This window comes from Onychomys torridus, chromosome 3, assembly GCF_903995425.1.
Source record: "Onychomys torridus chromosome 3, mOncTor1.1, whole genome shotgun sequence".
NCBI classification, from domain to species: Eukaryota; Metazoa; Chordata; class Mammalia; order Rodentia; family Cricetidae; genus Onychomys; species Onychomys torridus.
The window spans coordinates 14,793,084-14,815,204 of record NC_050445.1 but is presented as its reverse complement, the minus strand read 5'-3'; the positions used below and the strand labels follow the sequence as shown (position 1 = coordinate 14,815,204).

At 41.2% G+C, this 22,121-nt stretch overlaps 1 protein-coding gene and 1 long non-coding RNA gene across 2 annotated transcripts in view; one reads left to right on the top strand and one right to left on the bottom strand.

The window, feature by feature from the left end:
- The window catches only part of Vopp1 (VOPP1 WW domain binding protein), an 88,291-nt gene that overhangs the window by 24,258 nt on the left and 41,912 nt on the right, over nucleotides 1–22,121 (bottom strand). The window contains exon 2 of the mRNA XM_036182234.1: nucleotides 20,983–21,041. Coding sequence (XP_036038127.1) covers nucleotides 20,983–21,041 — 59 coding nt within the window. The remainder of the gene's footprint in view (nucleotides 1–20,982; nucleotides 21,042–22,121) is intronic.
- Nucleotides 849–20,416, top strand: LOC118580480. The gene is made up of 3 exons (XR_004944534.1): nucleotides 849–999; nucleotides 1,607–1,759; nucleotides 19,057–20,416. It is a non-coding gene; the product is annotated as an uncharacterized LOC118580480 (long non-coding RNA).

Genomic DNA, 22,121 nt, shown 5'->3' with positions numbered 1-22,121 from the left:
GTTCCACCCAGACTCATGATAAGCATAAGCATTCTTAGAAAGAAAAATCATAATGGGTTCTTTCTGAGGAGTCTTCAGGAACAGAAAAGGCATTACGTCTACCAGATCCACGCTCCACAGAAGCTCCACAACACAGGAGTACTAACAAAGACTTGTCCTATGCTATGTTAACCTCTGACCACGGGCAAGGTGGGACTGCCTCCATATGCCCTCACAAGCTAAAAGCAAAGGTTACAGAGTCAAGTTCAGAGAAGAAGCTTAGTTCTGGTCAGGCACTTACCAGCTATATGATTTCTCTTATTACATCTATCAGCCTTAGTGTCTTTACTACAAAATGAGCAGAATGGTGGGGATCCTTCAAATGCTGAGTTAAGGGCTTCATCTTTATATAAAGACTATGTCTGCTCAGGCTCCCTCCTCCCACAAACCTCTACATAGCCAAGGCCTCTGGCAGGACCCAGACTCACAGGGCATGTTCAGAGACAGGGACTGTCCTAACCCAGAAGAGCTACCCAAGAAAGTACTTCTTACAGATGACACCTATCTGAGTGTTTTGCCAAAGTCTAGTAACCATATGCAAGATGCAAACAACCACAAAATAACACTTAAGGGCTGCTGTAGCATCTCTTTGCTCTGGCTACAGTCTGCTGATAACAAGAGTGACCTTGACTGGGGTGAAGACTAGACCAAGGAGGTAAACATCTGGATGTGCTATTGAGGGTGTGAGTTAAACTTTCAAAGAGTTAAGTTTAACTGAACAGGGAGACCCGCCCTGAATGTGCGTGAATCCACTTCATGGGCTGTGGTCTGAGATGGGGAAGAAAGTGTGAGTGAGTGGAGCGCCTACATTCACGTCCTCTACTTCCTGAATGCAGGCGCCAACTGGACCAGCTGCATCCCTACTGCCACAGCTCCAGCCATGCTCCCTGCTGTGACTTCTCACATGATGGATACAGAAAGGCAAAACCGAACCCTTCCTTACTGGAGTGCTTCTGCCAGGTTGGTTTTGTTGTTGTTGTTTTTTCCACCACAACAAGAAAAGTACAGGCAGGAGGTTAGCAGTTTCCGGAACACCATCACTTTGAAGGCAGCACTAACAATGGGGCACCTTCCCTGGTCCCACCTGATTTACCCCTTTGTTCTTAGCCCTTCTGCTTGGAAACTGAAGAGATAACATGAAGGCGCACAATAACCTGTATGCCAAGGGCAGGGGGTCCTCGAGCTGAGCCCATAGCAGGAATCAGAAACCGCTCTTTGATACCAACCTGTAACTATGTATTGGCTACAAAGATCCGCAGAGAAGACAGCAGCACTTATAACTAATGCCTTCTATAGTTAGCGCATAACAATAATGAAAGTACTGCAGCTATGTGATGACTGGTGACACAGGCACAGGGGTGGTGTTGGTTTGGGGAGAACCCACAATGCACTTCCATGAAATCTTTCCCAGCTGCTGAAGTCTCTGTGATTACTGCTAACGTTATGAAGGTAAAAACTGATTTGAAAAGGTCAGATGTCTTCTTTTATAAAAAATATTTTCTGAAACAGACTTTTGTCGTATACAAATATGTATTCAATAGGCTGTAACATAAATTGTATTTTTCAGAGCAACTTTTGGGAACATCACAAACAAACAAACAAACAAACAAACAAAAACAAAAGCCTGAATATGCTGAAAGTGCTACTGTGTCCAAAACTGGCTTCTGACACCCCCTGAGCAGTGCTGGGTGGCCCCAAGTCCTGGCCTCTGGGCTCTGAGGTAACTTTATACTACCAGTAGTCCCAAGCTAAGATCTTTTGGTTTCTCACACCTTCTAGGGTTAAACAAAGTTGGCCAGATGGTCACTTTTTGCCTCCAGTTGTACTACATGATATCCCACAATGATCAGTTTTACAAGGTCTAATTCTTATGGTGCTGTTAGTGGGAACACTCTGTTCACCTGCTACAGATGAGCAGTTTTCTGTCCTGACAGCACAGGGCTGTGGAGGAGCAGGTGGTGCTCTTCAGAACCATTCTTGTGCCACACTGGCAACATGGCGTCTCTGAGTTTCCTCCTCTGGGTTTTCCCTCAGCCCTCACAGAAGCTGTTGTTCTCTCCTGCCAATCAGAGAATTTGTGTATGTGGCAACAATAAACCAGAAGGAAAATCTCATTCTGTTGACACCTTGCTGATGGAGTCCATTCAATCCGTAACTTTATACGTGATAGGTATACACTGATACATTTGATAATCAGATTGTCTTTCAAGAACTGCATTTGTGTAGCAACCCACAGAGGTTTCCTAGTAGCAACCCACAGAGGTTTCCTAGTGAGAACTTACTCAGGGTCCAAGAATCGGAGCTTGCTTTACCCAGCAAGGCTGCATAAGGGGATGATTTGACCACCACGGGCATGGTTACTAGGTGTTTGGAAGGGTCTACACTTGGCTGTGCGGTGTGCTTTGATCTAGTAAGAGGGAGGTCTTTTGCCCCACCCCTTGGCATTGTTATAAAAAGCCCGTTTGAAGAGGCAGAAGGGTCTATTGGGTATTGATCCAAACCCTCTGAAGCTATCCTGTGTTTCTGTCTTCTCGTTGGCTAGGTCTCTCTTCCTAATATTTTCTTAACCCTAAAGAACCCTATAAAAGGTGGGAAATGTAGGAGCAGTCCCCCCCCCATGTTTGTTACAATGTTTCCGTTTCACTGTTACCCTCATAAGGAAACAGCCACTCAACCTAGGCCTTGACACCCTATAAGAGGAAGTGGGAAGATAGACTAGCTTATGCACATATTTAGACTTCCTTGCCTGGAATTCTGGGAGCTCTTATATATTTAATATTTAATTACAGAGGTAACTATTACCTGCATTTGTTGTTATAACAACACACACACACACACCACTAAGTCTGAAAACATCTATCCAGGACATCATGAGCATAGTGAGTTGTGAATCTTAATTCAGATTCTTCTTTTTAGCAAGACTCAACATCCAAGCCCAAGTTAAGTTTTCAGTTTGGAAACAGCAAATACATACTGTCAAATGTCTGTCTGTTTTCTTCTCTCAAAACACAAGGCATTCACTATGGCCTCTTCTGCTCGACACCCATTCATTCTTAAGCATCCTTAGACTCCTCTGCAGCTCTGGTCTGACTCTCAGTGTCAGATGCTGTCAAATGTTTTCCACCGAAAGGAACACACCACCACCCAGAGGTTAACACTCTCACCCCTGTTCCTTCTACTGCTTTCTTCCAATAATGTTGATGGTGTACTGGAGAAGTAGGCATACCCTGCTGCTATTTCAAATAGAGGCCACTATAAACAAAACGTTAACTACAACCTTGAGCTTAGTTAAAAGTAGAAAATATTTCTGGGTGGTATAGGATACTGAATAAGCCCATCATCTAACACACTTCAAGTACCCCAGGCCTGAAAAAAGCATTTATGTTCCAAAGGAAGTCATGACTACTAAACTGGGTACAGAGCAGATGGTGATAACAGAGGGGATTTTCCGTCTCGTTCTACCGTGGACCAGATACAAATTCTCAGACTGGCAGCAGGAAAGGACGCCATTCTAGCCCGAACTCACTGGTCAGCACTTCTAATTATATGGGCCTGGAGCTTCTGTTTGGCAAGAGTGGATGACTGAAATTGCTTTCTGTTAGCCAAGGGCTTCTCACTGCATTCTGGGATCCAAATGTAGATAAGGTCGGAGAACAGGACACATCACCCTGAGCAGGAGTTAATCTGTAATTCAGTATGTTCCAAAGATAACCACAGTGTCTAAGTTTCTCTCTCTCTGGATGAATGATAAATGATGTAGTCCTTAGGGTGCAAAATGTGAAAGGAAGAATAAGTCTGGGTGCTTGTGAGCCATGAGTTTACAGTGTGTGCCAACAACAGTTAAATAATTCAAAAAATGACATGGTCCTTCTGCCAAGGTTTTAAAGATAAGAATAAGCACTTGTCATTATTACCACCATCCAGAAGTGAAGAAGGTCTCTCCTTTAGACACATTTATTCTACAAATCCCAAGAATAGAACAGGTGGACATATCAGGTTAGGGAATGCTCAGTGTCAATAAAATACAAATATTTCTGGTTTGAAAATAGCAAAATACTGGCATATAAATATTTCCTTTTGAGCTTGGTGTGGTGGTCCAAGCCTTTAATACCAGCACTTAGGAGGCAGAAGCTGGGAGATCCTGTGATTTCTTAGATAGCCTGGTCTACTTAGTGAGTTCTAAATCATCCAGTACTATATCAGTAGACGTCTCAAGAAAAAAAAAAAAAACATTCCTTTTCCTTTTGGTTATTGTGATAGACTAGATGGACTTGTTCCACTCCCCTGCATCTGCCACAAAATCCATATTCAGAAATGCTAATCCCAAATGGGATGGCATTTGAAGGCAGCCTTTGGCAAGTTATCAGGTCATTAAAGTGAAGCTCTCGGGAACGAAATTAGTGCCTTTACAGGGCCAGGCGGGGACAGCTTGCTTTTTCTCTGTGCTCTCTACAAACCACACTGAGTCAGCTGGTACCATCATGGAGTTCTAGGCTCAGGAATAACAGAAATATAAATTTTTGCTGTTTAAAACCAACCCAAACTTGTTACAGTAAGCCAACCCCAGGCAGATGTTAAATAGTAATTAGTTAAAATGATATGTAGGAAATTAACTCTGAATGTGGTAAAGCAATAACATGAGTGCAGGGTGCAAGGTTTACAGATGTCGAGATCTGTAAACTATCATCATGGGGCAATGTTAGACAACAAAATATGTCTAATAATTAAACTGTATAATTTTATCCTTTAAGTACTATTTGATTTAATACCTAATTCTCAGCAAAGGAAAGTAGCATGTCTGTGGTGCCAACTAAGTTAGGAGCCCAAGACAGAAGAATGATTAAGTCCAGGATTTCTAGTTCAGTTTTGGCAACATCATGACACTCCAAAACTTATTAAAAAAGAAAATGAAATCCTTTCCCTGAATACAGCATTAAGTCTCCACAGACCATTCTCTTCATTTCTGAGTTTGTCAGAACAGAAGGGTTGGTTTTTTTTATTGTTGTTGTTGTTGTTTCTTTTTGGCTTTGTTTCTCTGTAGTATTGAATATTTTCACTCGATGTCTAGACCTCTTAATACAACTCTCCTAACTATAATTCTTCCCCTCCCTGGGAGACCATGCCCAAGTTGGGCACAATCTTGACTTCCCCTCATCAGGGAGAATCCCAGTTTGTTCCCATTTCCACACACCCTGTGAACATCTTTATCAATGTAACACATGGTAAAGAACCTCTCATCGACTCAACACAAAAACCACAGCTCTCATCTTAAAGGGAATATGAAAGAGTTTATTCTGGAGCCATTTTGACTGAACATGGCCCAAGAACACAGATTTAAGCTTAGCCTATGTTCCAACTCAGAAGCAGTTTCATGACATGAGTACATCCGAGAGGTGGTTACAGCGGGGGGGACAGGGGAAGCTTTTCACAAGCCTAAGATGCCTATCTGATGACATTCTTAGCTTTTGGGTTGGAGAAAGCTAAGTCAGCTAAGTTAATGAAATTGAAAGGGCTTTATCTATTAGTCACAGGATGTTAGTTCTGACACAGTGGTAGGTATGTCTACCATTAACCTCCAATTTGGTCTTCCTATAACAAGCTCTTTCATGTTTGATGCAACATAATTATTTACAGGGCCCTTCCAGCACAATCTTAAGGATTACATCTCCAGCCTTTCTCTTAGGGTGTTTTCCTACCCTAGAAAAGTACTTCTCATTTGAATAAGGTGGCAGTAAGTCCCACCCATGTAGAACCCTTTACTTGTGGGTATAACTCTCGTAGGGAGGAGGTGGTCAGGTGGGTCTCCTGCTTCCGGTGCTATAGTTTTGTGAGAAGCAATGGTTCTCAACACTGGCAGCTCCTGTTTAGGAGTCACTCCTCAGACAATCTTAGTATAGTCAGGACTGAGAACCAAAGACCTAAACTTGGAGCTTTTAACCTGTATGAATTTCATACACCTAGCAGGTATGTGTTGGGGTGGGGAGTGTGGAGTCCAGGTGGATGGGGAAAGCTATTTTGTTATTCTGATCAGTTTAGAAAAAAATACTGAGGTATAACTGATATACAAAGAGCTGAATTTCTGATTTGATTTACACAATTTGATGAGTTCCAGATGAATATGGATGCACTGTAGCCCATGGAACAGACATTCAGATCATTTCATAGTGTATATCTGTGTATATGTAACATCATACATTTTAAAATAATTTTCATCTCTACAAACACAAGGCACCAGAACTTTTATATATCTTATTATCTGGTCAAAAGCATTATAGATTGAGGATACATTTGATTCTTTTTCTATCAACATCAGTTGATTGTAGGTCAGAACCTTCCTTCCTGGTCTGTCTTGGTTTCCCTGTAAGTGTGCTTGTCTGTTGAGACATACTATGATGGTCATTTAACTCCCATCTGATCAATATATCCAAGGTCAATGCCAACAGGATGGCTTCAAGGAGAGACAACTACATGCCAGCCCTTTCTTGGGAGATCTATTTATTACCAGCAAGCACCTTCTTAAATTTGAATACGCCCAAAATGCTTGCATTTAAGGTGGTTTGTAGCATTTACTTGAAGAAATTATACTTTTATTTCCAGTGTGAGGGAAAGTATCATACATACTGTAAGTCACAAAATTAGCAATCCAGATGGATTGAAACGAGCTTATTTTCTCATACTTGGTATCTTCTGAATAACACGTCTATAACAGGGTTGAGGTGGCTAGCATAGGATGGACCAGAGGGTCTTCATATCCCTGCTGAGTCTCACTAACTCTACAGAGTTTTTGAAAGTCTACACTGTGTTCCTGGGATCTAGATTTTTCTTTTTTTCATTTTAGTAAATTGCTGTTCATTTAAAATCAGTTTGATTCAGGTCTGTCTTTGGAGACAGTCTTTCTAGTTTCTGATTCAGTAAGATTCTGATTAAGATATGGTTAAGATTAAGAAATATGCACCCTGTCAGAACAGCACGGTAGTATGGAAAATGGAAAAGTAGAAATCCTCCCAGAACCTTGTACTATTTTAATTTCATAACAAGTTTATAACCATTGAAATCACGCAGAATACAAATGGGGTAATGTGAATTTGGCAATTTTAATTTGATAACAAATTTATAACCACTGAAATCACACAGCACACAGAATACAAATGGAGTAATATAAATTTGGCAGTGAGCTATGAAAGGGAGACCAATCCTATCTAGGAATTGGAGTTTAGGTTGATGCCTGACTTATTTGCTCAGCTTAATCCTTATCTGCACTGCTCTCTCAGTCTATGAAGATGGTTTAAGAGAACAGCACAGACAGGTAACCTATAAGCATTCTCCCTCCAGAGCAGGCTCCCTATACCCAGGCTGGCAATCAAAGGCTGTGCTCAGCTGTCTGTTCAACCACAGAAAAGAATGGGGTTTTAGAAAGCAAGGGGTAGTAGGTGCTGGGGATCACATTGGAACAAGAGCTTTTCTCCACACCCTCCTCCTCTTTACACATCTCCAGAGTGAGGCGAGACTGTTTTCGTTACTTTTCTGTGACTGCAATAAAATACCATGACCGAAGACAACTTAAAAAAGAAAGGGTTTACTTAGCTTCTTGTTCCAGAAGGATAAAGTTCATCACAGTGAGGAAGCCATGGCAATAGGCAGTGATAGCATGGAGATAGAGGCAAGAGCTGGCTGATCACAATGTCATCCACTCATAGGAAGCAAAGAAAACAGGAAGTAGGTCCAGGCTATCAACCCTCAAAGCTCACCCCCAATGCCAGACTTTCTCCACAAGGTTACACCTCCTAAATTCCACAACATGCACATAGGGCCAGCAACTAGAACCAAGAGTCCAAATTCATGAGCCTATGGAGGCCATTTCTTATTCAAGTGAGCAAAGACACATAAGCGTCAGGCCCCGTGTCACACTGGAGCTGCCGTGAGAGGCAGTTGGACCCTGTGTCTGGATCTCACACTGGTACTCCCACTAGAGACCACAGGTAAGGGACTCCACTGGGCACTGACTCAGAAACCTTGCTCCCGGGATCCTGGCCAGCTGTGCTGCAGCTTCCCAACTAAAAGACTCCCTCTTACAGGGAAGAAGTGGGGCTCAGCCTACCTTGCTCCCGGGCTCCTGGCCAGCTGTGCTGCAGCTTCCCAACTAAAAGACTCCCTCTTACAGGGAGAAGTGGGACTAAAGCCTACAATATTCTCAAGGCTATACACCATGAAACAGTTGCTGCAGGAAAGGCGTACAGGTCAAGCTGCCTTCAACCCACTTAGGGAGCCCCAGAGATGCAAGGAGTCATCCCCAAGCTGAGGTAGGCTTTTCCATGGCACCACTACCTTGGAGTCCCTGGTATTCCTGTAAGAAGCCAAAAAGACTCACTGGCTCACTAAGCTATTCTTGAACAAAACAGTTTCTTTGGTTGGCTGTTACCATCCTAACTGGGGTGAGTTCACGTCTCTCCAGGAAAAGCTATTCAATGCAATATGATACCCAGAAATGGCAATTTACTCACACAGCACTGTTCCTGTCACAGGGCAACTAAGTTCTTGAAAAGAAGTTTCTGTGCAACAGGGGAGTTGGGAACTGTGGCTTTTACATGGCCTGGTCAACAGTGACAGAGGACAGCAGTACTTGGAAGAGTGGGTTCCGTCAGGTGCTAGACAAGTCAGAGATGAGCCTGTCTGACTTTTATCTTTATCCTATATTCCCTTCTGTCCTCTTCCTCAGCCACTCAGTGTACAGGTTCCCTTCCTTAAGGACTTGTTTCCAAAGAGGCATCTTCACACTCCTCCCTTTAAGTACATTTACATCTGAACCAGAACCCAGAGCCCTTCTGTCACTCTGCCCCATCAATATGGCAGCCAGAGATGTGACTCAAACATGGAGAAGGCCTCTGGAGGTTCTTAAGGTCCAGAGCAATGGCTGAACATCCAGTGGTCTGTTATTGCATTGACCTTAAGGTTTCCTCAGCGTTCTCAGAGAACAGAGGTGAGTCGAGTGCTGTCTTTGGGGTAAAATCTTTTCTACCTGCCAGAACTTAAATGACCACGGGGTTGGTTACTTACTATTTTAAGTCATTCGTGTTCAGTTAAGAAGACACTCAATCACTAGCCAGGTAGTGAACAAACTTGAATAGGAGAACTTAAAAGGCTTCTTGGGTGGGCAGTACATAAACAGTGTGATCATTTCCCTGCCTGGGCCAGGGGGATAGGCATAAATCATGTGGGTGATCCATTAGCTTAGCTCATGATCCCCAGAGAATGAATCAATTTCAACAAAGACTATATCAGCCTTTCTCCACTTTCTCCCATGGCCATAAAAATGAATGCAATGGCTTTGCCCTCCCTTTGAGACCTCTCTCATCCTGGGAAATTTCTCTCACTTTTCTTAAATTATCGTTTTTTTTCTCAACTGTGGTGATAGATTATTATGAAATATCTCTTACATTTTAAGAGACTGAAACTTTTGCTGGACCTCATAGCCGAATTAATAATACACTAAGATTTAGATCTATCTCCTGCTGTATACTCAAACTAATTTGCCTTTAAGAGAACAATGTACCAACTAACCTTATTTGCCTTGGATTCCCCATGTAACCAACGTTCACAACCTAAGCTAATGCATGGCTGTAATCTTAAACTATGTACTCTCCCATGCCCCTGACCCAGACAAGGCATGGATATCCTTTGCAGAAAGCAGCAAATACAGAAGTTGAAAGCAACTTCCTAAAATCAACCATAAAAGTTAAAATCATCCATTTATGGTTACGGGTTGATAAACAATGATGTTTGTTATCTGGGTCAGTAGGGATCCATTGGAATCAAGAGACTGAATCCTTTATAAAAACTCAAAAATCTCCCGAAAGTATTCCATTCCTTCCACATGTGATGCTTTATGTGCTGTTCAAAAAAACAGAGTGGAGCCCTTTGTTAGGGACAGACACACATATACAGACAGAAGACATAGAGAGACGAAGGATGGAAGACACAAGGAACATGAAGTAGAGAATTCAAATCTAGACTTGCTCTTGGTTAAGTGATTCCAAGGGGAAGCGTTTTGTTTTCTTACCTTAATGTGACACCAATGCATCATTGGTGTCTCAGTTAATCATAAACACATATAATTCAGGCACTCAATTTCTCACTTTGTAATAATTTTTTTTAATTTCATTTATGTTTCATTTACATTATTTTCCCTCTCTTCCCTTCAACTCCTTCCATGCTCTCCCACAACCTCCCCTAAATTCATGGCCTGTAAAAAGTTTCCTGTAATAACTGTTGTTACTCATATATATGTATGTGGTGGCTTGAATAAAAATGCCCCCAGGCACAAAGGGAGTGGCACTATTATGAGGTGTGGCCCTATTGTAGTAGGTGTGGCCTTGTTAGAGGAAGTATGGGGGTGGGCTTTGAAGTCTCAGATGCTCAAGCCAGGCCCAGTGTTTCACTCTCTTCCTGCTGCCTAAAGGTTCAACTCTTAGCTACCTCTTCAGCATCATGTATGCCTGCATGCTGCCATGCTGCCCACCATGATAACAGACTAAACTTCTGAACTGTGAGCCAGCTCCAATTAAATGTTTTCCTTTATAAGAGTTATTGTGGTCTTTCCCTGTTAGCTAGCCTCTCTGGAGTTGTGGGTTGCAGTCTGGCCGTCCCTTCCCTCACATTTAGTATCCACTTATGAGTGAGTACATACTATGTTTGTCCTTCTGAGTCTGGATCACCTCACTCAAGATGATATTTTCTAGTTCCATCCATTTGCCTGCAAATTTCATGATATCTTTTTTTTACTGCTGAGTAGTACTCTATTGTGTATATGTGCCATATTTTCTTTATCCATTCTTCAGTTGAGGGGCATCTAGGTTATTTCCAGGTTCTTGCTATGCTGATATGAACATAGTTGAGCATGTGTCCTTGTGGTAAGATTGAGCATTCCTTGGGTATATGCCCAAGAGTGGTATAACTGGGTCTTGAGGAAGACTTATTCCCAATTTTCTGAGAAACTGCCATACTGATTTCCAGAGTGGCTGTACAAGTTTACATTCCCACCAACAGTGGAGGATTGTTCCCCTTGCTCCACATCCTCTCCAACATAAGCTGTATTCAGTGTTTTTTATCTTAGCCATTCTGACAGGTGTAAGGTGGCATCTCAGAGTTGTTTTGATTTGCATTTCCCTGATGACTAAGGATGTCGAGCAATTCCTTAAATGCCTTTCAGTCATTTGAGATTCTTCTATTGAGAATTCTCTGTTAAGCTCTGTAGCCCATTTTTTAATTGGATTGTTCAGGACTTTGATGTTTAGCTTTTTGAGTTCTTTATATATTTTGGAGATCAGCCCTCTGTCAGATGTGGGGTTGGTGAAGATCTTTTCCCATTCTGTAGGCTGTCGTTTGGTTTTATTGACCGTGTTCTTTGCTCTACAAAAGCTTCTCAGTTTCAGGAGGTCCCATTTATTGTCACTCTCAGTGTCTGTGCTACTGGTGTTATATTTAGGAAGTGGTCTCTTGTGCCAATTTGTTCCAGACTACTTCCTACTTTCTCTTCTATCAAGTTCAGTGTAACTGGATTTATGTTGAGATCTTTGATCCACTTGGACTTGAGTTTTGTGCAGGGTGACAGATATGGATCTATTTGCAATCTTCTGCATGTTGACATCCAGTTATGCCAGCACCATTTGTTGAAGATGCTTTCTTTTTTCCATTGTAGAGTTTTGGCTTCTTTGTTGAAAATCATATGTATATAGGTGTGCTGATTAATGTTAGGGTCTTCAATTTGATTCCAATGGTCCACATGTCAGTTTTTATGCCAGTACCAAGCTGTTTTTATTACTATAGTTCTATAGTAGAGCTTGAGGTCAGGGATCATGATGCCTCCAGAGGTTGCTTTATTATACAGGATTCTTTTAGCTATCCTAGGTTTTTTGTTTTTCCATATAAAGTTAAGTATTGTTCTTTCCAAGTCTGTGAAGAATTGTGTTGGGATTTTGATGGGGATTGCATTGAATCTGTATATTGCTTTTGGTAAGATTGCCATTTTGGGGTCACATGCATGACCGTATGAAGGAGAAGCAGATGAGATCTACATGAGTGGACTGGGTGGGGTGGTGGTGGCAGAGGGTGAAGAGTGGGGGATGAGAACATAGGGGAATGGGAGGATCAAGCTGGAATAGGGACAGAGTGGGAGGGCAGGGAGGAAGATACCATGATAGATGAGGACACCATGGGAATAAGAAGAGGCAGGGTGCTGGGGATGCTCTCAGGAATCCACAAGATTGACCCCACCTTAGTCTGCTGGCAGTGGTCCAGAGGGTGCCTAGACTGGTCTACTCTGGTGACCAGCCTAGCAAGTAACCTAGCTGTCATCATAGAACCTTTGTCCAGTGACTGATGGAGGCAGATACAGAGATCTACGGCCATGCATCAGACTGAGCTCCAGGAATCCAATTGATGAGAGAGAGGAGAGATACTGCAGGCGAGGGACGTCGAGATCATGATGGGAGAATGGGCAGAAATGACCGGCCACACTAGTGGAAGCCCATTAACTGTGGACTGGAGGCTGTGGAGCCCCCATGGGACTGGACTAGGTCCTCTGGATACGGAAGACAGTTGTTTGGCTTGAACTGTTTGGGGTGCACCCAAGCAGGGAGACCTATGGGCAGGCTTCTGGAATCCAGTGCCTGTGGTGTGATACCTTGCACAGCCTTTGTGCAGTGGGAAGGGTCTTGGACTTATCTAGGCTCAGTGTGCTAGGCTCTGCCGACTCCCCATGGGAGACCTCAATTTGGGGGATGTGGGGATGCTGGATAGCTTGGGAAAGAGGGCTGGGGGGTGAGAGAAGGGAGGAGGAGGGATCTGTGGATAGTATGTGGAGTAGAGAATTTCTTAAGAAAGAAAAATGAAAAAAAGGGGGGGGTACTGTGGTCATGGTGTCTCTTAACAGCAACAGAAATCCTAAGTAAGGCACAAGTATATATTTATGTGTGTGTGTGTGTGTGTGTGTGTGTGTGTGTGTGTGTGTGTGTATGTATACATTTTTAGAGATAACCACTTGGCTTTAGATAATAAATTGGAGTGCTCAACCTTGGCAAAGACTATTCTCCCTCTCTCTGTAGTCATTCATTCTTGTAGCTCTTCATCTAGATCGGGGCCTTGTGAGGTTTCCCCATCCATGTCAGTATGTCAAGTAGTGTCATCATTATGCAGGTCTTACTTAGGAAACCATATGGTTCAGATTTCTTGGGCACAGCTAGCCTGTCACACGTAAAAGACACAACCTCCCAGGAGGCATTCTGATACTCTGGAACTTACTATCCTTCCCCCATACCCTCACCAGCATTTGCTGTTAGTTATTTCTTGATCACCCTACCCATTCTGATTTGGGTAAGATGAAAAGTCAAGGTTATTTTCCTGAATGCTTAGGATTTTAAAAATGTTTAAAGGTATTTTTGGACATTTTTATTTCTTCTTGTAGAACTTTTGCTCAGATCCATACACAGCCTATGAACTACTGACCCAGTGAAGTTCTGACTAAATGTGTACTGTTTGACATGAGCTGACCATACCAAGGACCCCAGAACTGGACCCATGGGAAACTGGCAAACTTTTCCTGGGGAGTCAGGTTCAGAATGAGTATTTGCAAACAACTGACCAGTGTGGACAAACACTAGCAAGTGTAGCTTCTTTCTCCAGGATGACTGCAGCCTGAGCCTGCTCACCTATGGAGAATTCATGTCGAAACCAGAAAGCCCCTCCCCTTATGCTGCACATAATAAATGCACTGATGTTATAAGTTGCAGAATTTCATCAGAGTTTGAACAGCTTGCCCGACCCTGGCTTTTCAGTACATTTTTCTGTCTTTTCTGCATTCCCTCACTGGCCTAGCCAGACTCAAGCCTCATGGGTGGCAGAAATAGCCCATTTTTCAAGTATGTCATTTGTTTTGATTCTTCATTTTTTGAGTTCTTTATTGTATATTCTGAATATTAACCCACTGTCAGATATATACCTAGCAAAGATTCTCTCCCATTCTGTGGGCTTCTTCTTAACTCAACTGATGTTTCCTTTGCTGTACGGAAGCTTTTTCTTTTTATGAGGTTCTACTTGTCATTTGTTAGCCTTAAATCCTTGACAAATGGAGTCCAATTTGGAAAATCCTTTCCCACACCTAAATCTTGTAGGGTACTGTAAGCATTTTCTTCTAGCAGTTTCAGTGTTCTGGGATTAACACCAAAGTCACTGATCTATTTGGAGTTAATTTCTGTACAGGTCAGAAGACATGGGTCTAATTTCATTTTTCTACATGTGGACATCGGGTTTGCCCAGCACCATTAGTTGAAGCTGTGTATGCTTTGGGCATCTTTGTCAAGTATCAGAGCGTGGTAGTTGTGTGCACTCATGTTTATTGGTTCTGCTATTGCTTCTATTGGTCTACATGACCGTTTTTGTGCCAGTATCATGCTTTTTATTACTGTAGCGAAGCAACATACACCACAAATTTCAAGTGGTAATCTTTCTGGCACTGTTCTTTCTTTGGCTCAGGGTTTCTTTCGCTACCCAGGGACTTTTGTGGTTCCATGCAAGTTTTAGGATATTTTTGCCTGTCTCTGTGAAATATGTTGTGGGGTTTTGGCTGGGATTGCATTGAATCTGCAAGTTGCTTCTTTTAGAATGGTTATTTTTTATATTAATTTTAAAGAACATGGGAGATCTTTATTTTCTCATGTCTTCCTCAATTTTCTCAGAGATGTAGTTTTAATTGTAGGTCTTTTACCTCCTTGGATGAATTTATTACTAATTGCTTTGAATGGAAATGTTCCTATGATCTCTTTCTAGTGCTAGTTTTTATAAGCTGATTATGAATTCTGCCACTTTGCTGAAGTTGTTATCATTTCTAGAAGTTCTCTCTGTTGTAATTTTGGGGATCTCTTATGTATAACATCCTCTGTAAATAGGAATAATTTTACTTACTTTTATCCCTTTGATTTTCTTCTGACTGCTCTAGTACGAGTGCAATTTTACTGTAAAGGAATGGCAATAGTGAACAGCCTGTCTTCTTCCTGATTTTAATGGGGTTGCTTGGAGTTTGTATTTTTTTTCCATTTTGTATAAATATTGGCTGTGAATATGTTAAAGTATATTCCCTCCAGTCTTACACTCTCTAGGCTTCAATTACAAAGCTATGTTGAATTTTGCCGAAAGTTCTTATTGCATCTACAGAAACGATCATGTGGATTTTATCTGTAAAAAATTTATTGCATTTATTAACTTACATGTGTCAAACCATCCCTGAATATCCCGAATAAAGGCAACTAGATGACAGTGGATGATCTTTTCGATACATTCCTGTATTTGGCTTACAAATATTTTGTTAAGAATTTTTGCATCTGTGTTCCTCAGGAAATTATGACTTGGAGTTTTGGGGTTGTGATGTGTTTTTAACTGGCTTTGGTATTAACATGTTACTTGATTTGTAGAAGGAATGTGGGAGTGACCTTCCATTTCTATTTGTTTGAATGATTTAAGAAATACTGGCTGGAGATTTTGGAAAGTCTGATATAATTCTCTATGAATTTGTTTGGGTCTGAGCTTTTTTTTAGTTGGAAGTCTTCTATTACTGTTTCAATCTTTGTATTTGTTATAGAGCTGTTTAGGTTGTTTCTCTCATTTTAACTTTGGTGATTTTGATGAGTCTAGAATTTTTTTCCATTTCTTTTAGATTTTGTAACTTAATGGTATCTATGGTTTTAAAGAATTCCTTTGTAATATTCTGAATTTCTTTGGTATTAGTTGTGATGCTTCCCTGTTAATTTCTGATTCTGCTAAGTTTAGCCTTTCTTTCTTTGGGTTACCTAGGCCAACAGTCTGTCAATCTTGTTTATCTTCTCAAAGAAGCAAGCCTTAGATTCATTGATTCTTTGTACTATTTTCTTTGTTCCTATTTCATTAATTTTTGCTGTGTTTTTTACTACTTCTTCTCAAATACTGGATTTGAAATTGGTTTCTTCTTTTCTGTCCAAATTTTGTATTTGTATTAAATCATTTACTTGTGCTCTGATTTTTCAGTGTAGAAGCTGAGAGCTATAACTCTCAGGACTGCTTTTCAATGTGTCCCAAGGGTTTTGTTTTGTTGTGTTTTCATTTTCATTTAGTTCCAGGAAAACTTTTCTTTCTTGATTTCTTCTTTGACACATCCATTATTCAGTAGTAAGATGTTTAGTCTTAATGAGTGTTTGTAATTACCAGAGATTAGTCAATAGGATACACAATGTTATTTCAACTTTTCTAATTATAAGATTTGTTTTGTGTCCCAGTATGTAATCTATTTTAGAGAAGCTTCCATGGGCTGCTGAATAGAATGTGTATCCTTTGGTGTTTAGGTGGAGTTCTTTGCAAATATCTGCCTGGTCCATATGATTGATATCAATTACTTCTAATGTTTTTCTGATATTTTCTCTCTAAGTGATCTTTTAATAGAGACACAGAGGTATTGAAATCACCTATTATTAAGGAGTTAACATTAGTCAGTGTCTTGAAGTGCAGTAATATGTTGTTTATGAAATTGGCTGTTCCAGAGTTTGGTGCATATACTCTTTAAAACATCAATGCCTTTTAGTTAACTGTTCTACTGATAAGGATGAAGTGCCTTTCTTTAGCTCTTCTGATTAGTTTTAATTTAAAATTTATTTTGTCAGTTATTAGGTTCTTGAGACTTCCGTGATTCCTGGACCCATTTATTTGGAAAAAAAAAAACAAAACTTCTATCCTTTCAATTTAAGTGATGCTTATCTTTAAAGCTGAGTTTCTTTTTTTTCTCTTTCTTCTCCCCTCCCTCCCTGCCCCCCTGAGACTCGGTTTCTCTGTGTAGCTTTGTGCCTTTCCTGGAACTCACTTGGTAGCCCAGGCTGGCTTCGAACTCACAGAGATCTGCCTGGCTCTGCCTCCTGAGTGCTGGGATTAAAGGCGTGTGCCACTACTGCCCAGCCTTAAAGCTGAGTTTCTTGTAAGCGATGGAAAGATGGGAGTTTGTTTTGTAATTCACTCAACTAACCTGTGTCTTCTTAATTGGGTGTTTAGGCCATTAATATTTAATGTTATTATGAAGTAGAATAAGGTAGAAAAGATCAATTATTAGATTTACTTAAAGCATTGTTTGTACTGTTCATTTCCAAGCATGACTTTATTTTGCTACCTGTAACAAAATGACTTAGAGAAATATCTAAAACACAATAGTTTGTTGCCCTTAATGGCCTGACCACCAAAACTTATACCATTCAACTATACCAGATACCTTTTAAAAAAACCAAAAAGCTGACTGCCATACATGCTCCTGTAAAATCTCACTTACTTCTGTAAAATCTCACTTGCTTCTGTAAAATCTCACTTGCTTGCTCACCACACCGTGTAGCGTGTATAAAATGAGAATGCAAACTGGGCCTGGGACCAAGGCATTTCAGGAGCTCTCCTGGCTTCAGGCCACCAGTGAGTGCATCCTGTCTCTTCTACTCTCAATGGTGTCCAAGTGCTTGTTGTTCTGGAAATATTCCCACAATAATTACTGAACTGTGTACATGACTACTGTGATTTTATTGGTTTTGCTGTTGTTGTTGCTGCTGTGTTCTTAACCATATTTGAGTGCCAGTCATTACAGCTTCATGTGGTTTCTTTGGTAACCCCTTGGCTACTCATTCTTATTCATAGCTTCCATATGAAGCATTGCTTCCAGTATTTTTTGTAGTGCTGGTTTGATGGACATGAATTATTTTAGCCTGTTGTTATCATGGACATTTTTCTCCTCATTTTTCAAATACGGCCAGTAGTTTTGTTGGGTACAATAGTCTAGGTTGGCCATGGTCTTTTAGAACTTAGAATACATTGCTCTGGGTCATCCTGGCTTTTAAAATTTCCACTGAGGAATCAGCTATTATTTTGATGGGTTTTCTTTATATGCGATTTGTCTTTTATCTCTTGTAGTTTTCAACATTCTTTCTTTGTACTATATATTTAGTGTTTTAACTATTATATGACATAGGGATGTTTTTTCTGGTCCTATCTATTTAGTGTTATGTGTGCCTCTTTATATGAGTTTGTCTTTATTTGGGGAAACTTTCTTCTGTGACTCTGTTGAATATCTAATCTATTCCATTAACCTGGAATTCTTCTCCTTCTTCTCTGTCTATAATTTGAAGATTGAGTCTTTTCAATAATGTGCCACAGTCCCTGAAAGTTTCATTTCCTGTAGTTTTTAATTCTGTTTTCTTTTTTAATTTTTTTATTTTCTTTGCTTGTGTGGTCTAATTCCTCTACTCTGTCTATGCGTAAGGACTGTATAATCTCTGGCCACTTCCTGGAAGCATGCAGTGGATATAAGGTACAGTTGGTAGTGCATCAGGAAGAACTAGTCAAGATGCTACACCAGCACAAAATGGAGGCATGCAATTTCCGGCTGTTGAGAAGGACAGCATCACAGAAGTCTTCACAGAGAAGAAGGGTACTAAGCAGGGGTCTGGGGAGTCATCCAAAGATGCCCATGGGTATCGAGGACTGGAAGGAAGAGACTGGCAAATGCTGCAGGAGTGTGCTAGGGGCATGGCACAGACACTGCCAGTATTCAAGTCACTACCCTCATGGCCCTCAAAAGAAAGAGAAAACCACTATTTTAAAGTTGGCTAAAGTGTTGAACTTTGCTCTGGATGGTTTTAAGCAGAAAACAAGGGACATGAAAATTTAGAAAGATGTGAGAAGCGGACTAGAGAAAATCCTGAAAAAAAGAGTCTTGGCACTGGTTCCAACAGGCACCAAGAAGGGCTGTTTTCAGGTGGAGTCATTGTGCCAACAAGTACCAAGGTGAGCTGTTTCCAGGTAGAGTCAGGAGAGAGACAGGAAGAGCAGAGGCAGAGGGGTGGCAGCTCTGGGTTTTCAGGGGAGGTTGTGAAACTACACAAATTAATTTACAGAGTAGGTAAGAGAAATCACCTAGCTTCTATTAAGCACTCAATTCAACATTCTAATCATTACTATCTCAACTTTCAGAACAGAGCAACTGAGGATTCCAGACCGTTACTTCTACCACAAGCTGAGAATGGAGAGGAAAGGACAAGAGCAGGATACCACTCTGCAAGAACACTCAGAAATTACTAGTGAATATGCCAATGGATTAAGAATAAACTAACAAGTAAATACAATAGTAGCTACTACCAACTTTTGAAAAAGCTGATCAACAAAACAAGGGGGAAAACATGTTTTCAAAGGCCACATGAAAGAAGCAGTTGTTAATATACATTAATGCAGGAAGCTGAATAAAGGCAACAATGTCCAGCAAGAGAAATGTTTTATTCTGAGAAGTACCAAATATTTTAATCTCCTCATTTATCCTGTAAGTACTGTTTTCAACATAACAGCTCTTCAGTACAAGACAAAGTCCTGATGTGGCTGCCTAATTTTCCCAATAGGTTTTGTCTTTTTCTCGCTGCAAAGGCTTTCTTTCCTTCCTGACTGCACTACCAACTGCACTTGAATACCCTCCACTCAAAGCAGGCAGTGAAGGATCCCTTTTTGTTAGCAGAAAACCAACAAAAGACACTGGCAACTTTCTATGCTCCACAGCAACATTCCTTGCCCCACATTGCACTCCAAGAAGGACAGGTAGGAAAAGTGTGGTCGGGAAATAATTGAGAAATAATCTTTATTATTATATTGTCCTCAATTATCTGAAAAGACTCAGTCCATGGCCCCCTTGGATGCCAAAATGTAAGGATGATCAAATTTTTTATAAAATGAACTAGCATTTGCATATAGCCTTCATATATCCCCAGTAAATGTTGAATCATCTCTAGATTGCTTATACCTAACACAATATAAATGGTACTTGGATAGCACTTGTATTGTTTAGAAAACAGTGATGAAATTTCAAAGTCTGAACATTTCATATAGGCACAATTTTACATTATTAAGATATGTTCTAAGGATTACAAAACCCATGATACAGAGGTGACTATATTATATATTTCCTGTTTAATTACTTCACATGTCCAAATACCTCATATATACAATGTTTCTGCTACAGTAATTTATGTGCATTTTTGAAAATTCTCATATCTGATGAAATTTGACACTCAAATAACAAAGCTTTTAGGGAAATTTGTCTGGCTTATTCAACCTCAAACCTATGGAACCTCAAAGCATAATTAAAAATAGTAGCCAGTAACTGGAAGCGACTAGCCACCTACCTTAAAAGGGCAGCTGGCTCTATATAGTTAGTAACTAACATCAGACAATAGTGAAAAATGCTATAAATCAGAGAAAAAGTAACAGTGATTTAATTACAGTGAGCCCAACTGGTATACAAGATGGAGTACAACCCATTTGAGCCAAGGCCATGACTGTATCTATCTTGGAGGAATATTAAAAAATTGTAAAATCTCAAATTCATTCTCTCTCTTTCTGTCTCTCTGTCTCTCTGTCTCTCTGTCTCTCTGTCTCTCTCTCTCACACACACACACACACACACACACACACACACACACACACACACACACAGGCGTAGCAACCAAGTTAAGGCCCTTTCTTCTCAAGCTCAGGGTCATAAGTCTGTTCCTAACACTCCTAAAAAAAATCTTTGTTCTCTTTGTCTAAGAAAATTTATACAAGCCAACACCATGTCTGTCTTCTACAGACATCTTCCTGTTTTTCACCAATCCTACAGGAACTAATTGCTAGCAAAACAGAGCATGCAGAATGTCATATTCTTAGGTTAACTCATCTGACCAGGCTGAATGGCCCTGGTGACCTGCTGTCCATGAGCAAAAGCAGGTATAAAACCTTGCAGAGGATGGGGGGCAGGCTGGGCCATACCTGGGCTTTCCCTATCCAATGATCCTGTACCTATTAAAGAAACTCCTCCCAGAGGAGAAAAAAAAAATGAGCCCAGTCAGATCAACAGGAAAGCACAATACTTACATATAGTATGTAGGGTAGAGGCCTTCAAAATACCAGCAATGTTTTTTGGCTTCTGTGCTCTAGAAATAAAAGCAAAAGAAAAAAGGTCTTTGTCAGTGGTGAGTAACTTGCACACTTCTGAGAAGGTCTCAGGAAGTGAACTAGGAGGAAGGGCAGCGGGGGAGCAGAGAGAGCGAGCTGCTGAAGCCAGCAATCAATGACAGGAGAACTTGATCTCCTCCCTTCATCAAAACATCTTTGTAGGGGAGGGAGCAACTATTTTTCTAGCTTCCCATACCTCTAAATACACTCCATACAAACATGCCCTTAAAAGGGTAAATGAGACACAGTCCTTTAGGGGTGGGAGTTTGGGTGCTGGAAATCAAAACCTATGGGGGCCCTATGTACTCTGGGCAAGAACTCTAACCACTGAGTTACACCCAAACCCCCTTTTAAAAAATGTATGCTACTTCAGAGTAGTAAATAATGAATAAAACAAAGCACCAGGAACTCTGTTCGCCCCAAACTTTGTATTTGACAGACATCTCCCCTATGCTGTCACCATCTCTAGATCTTTATGCTTCACAATATCATGAAAGTCACATTCAAACGATTCACTCTACAGTGGTGGACCCTCGTCTGTTGGGCAGTGCAAGTCAGGTTTCCTCGGCAGCACACAAGAGCTCCAGCCCAGGTGTTCCCTTAGATGCAAGAAAGGAGAGGGCTGCCCCCACTGCCTGCCTCACCCCTCCTCCTAGCCAGCTGCACGCCCTTGGGGCTGGGCCATCAAGTGGCATTGACACAGGTTTCCCCTAGTTCTTCCTTGCTGCCCTCCTTGGCCACTCCCCCCCCCCCCAAGGTCATCTGCATTCCTTTTTGACTCCCCAATGACCTTACAGGGACTTGGCTGGGACCAAGGGAGGCTGCCCATACCTTCTTTACCCATTCTGGTCTCTCTGGGGTACACCTAATCTGTCAGTCCTGCACACCTCAGCCCATCCTCCCATCCCATCTCAATGCCCTTGGGACTCACCACCATCCTTGGCTAGACCCAGAGTACACCCAATTCTCCCTCTGCTGCCCTTCCTCCTAAGGTCTTTAAGAGTGGTAGACAGTGCTAAATCTCTGATCATTACTCATTAGTATTGTGTGAATTGTTG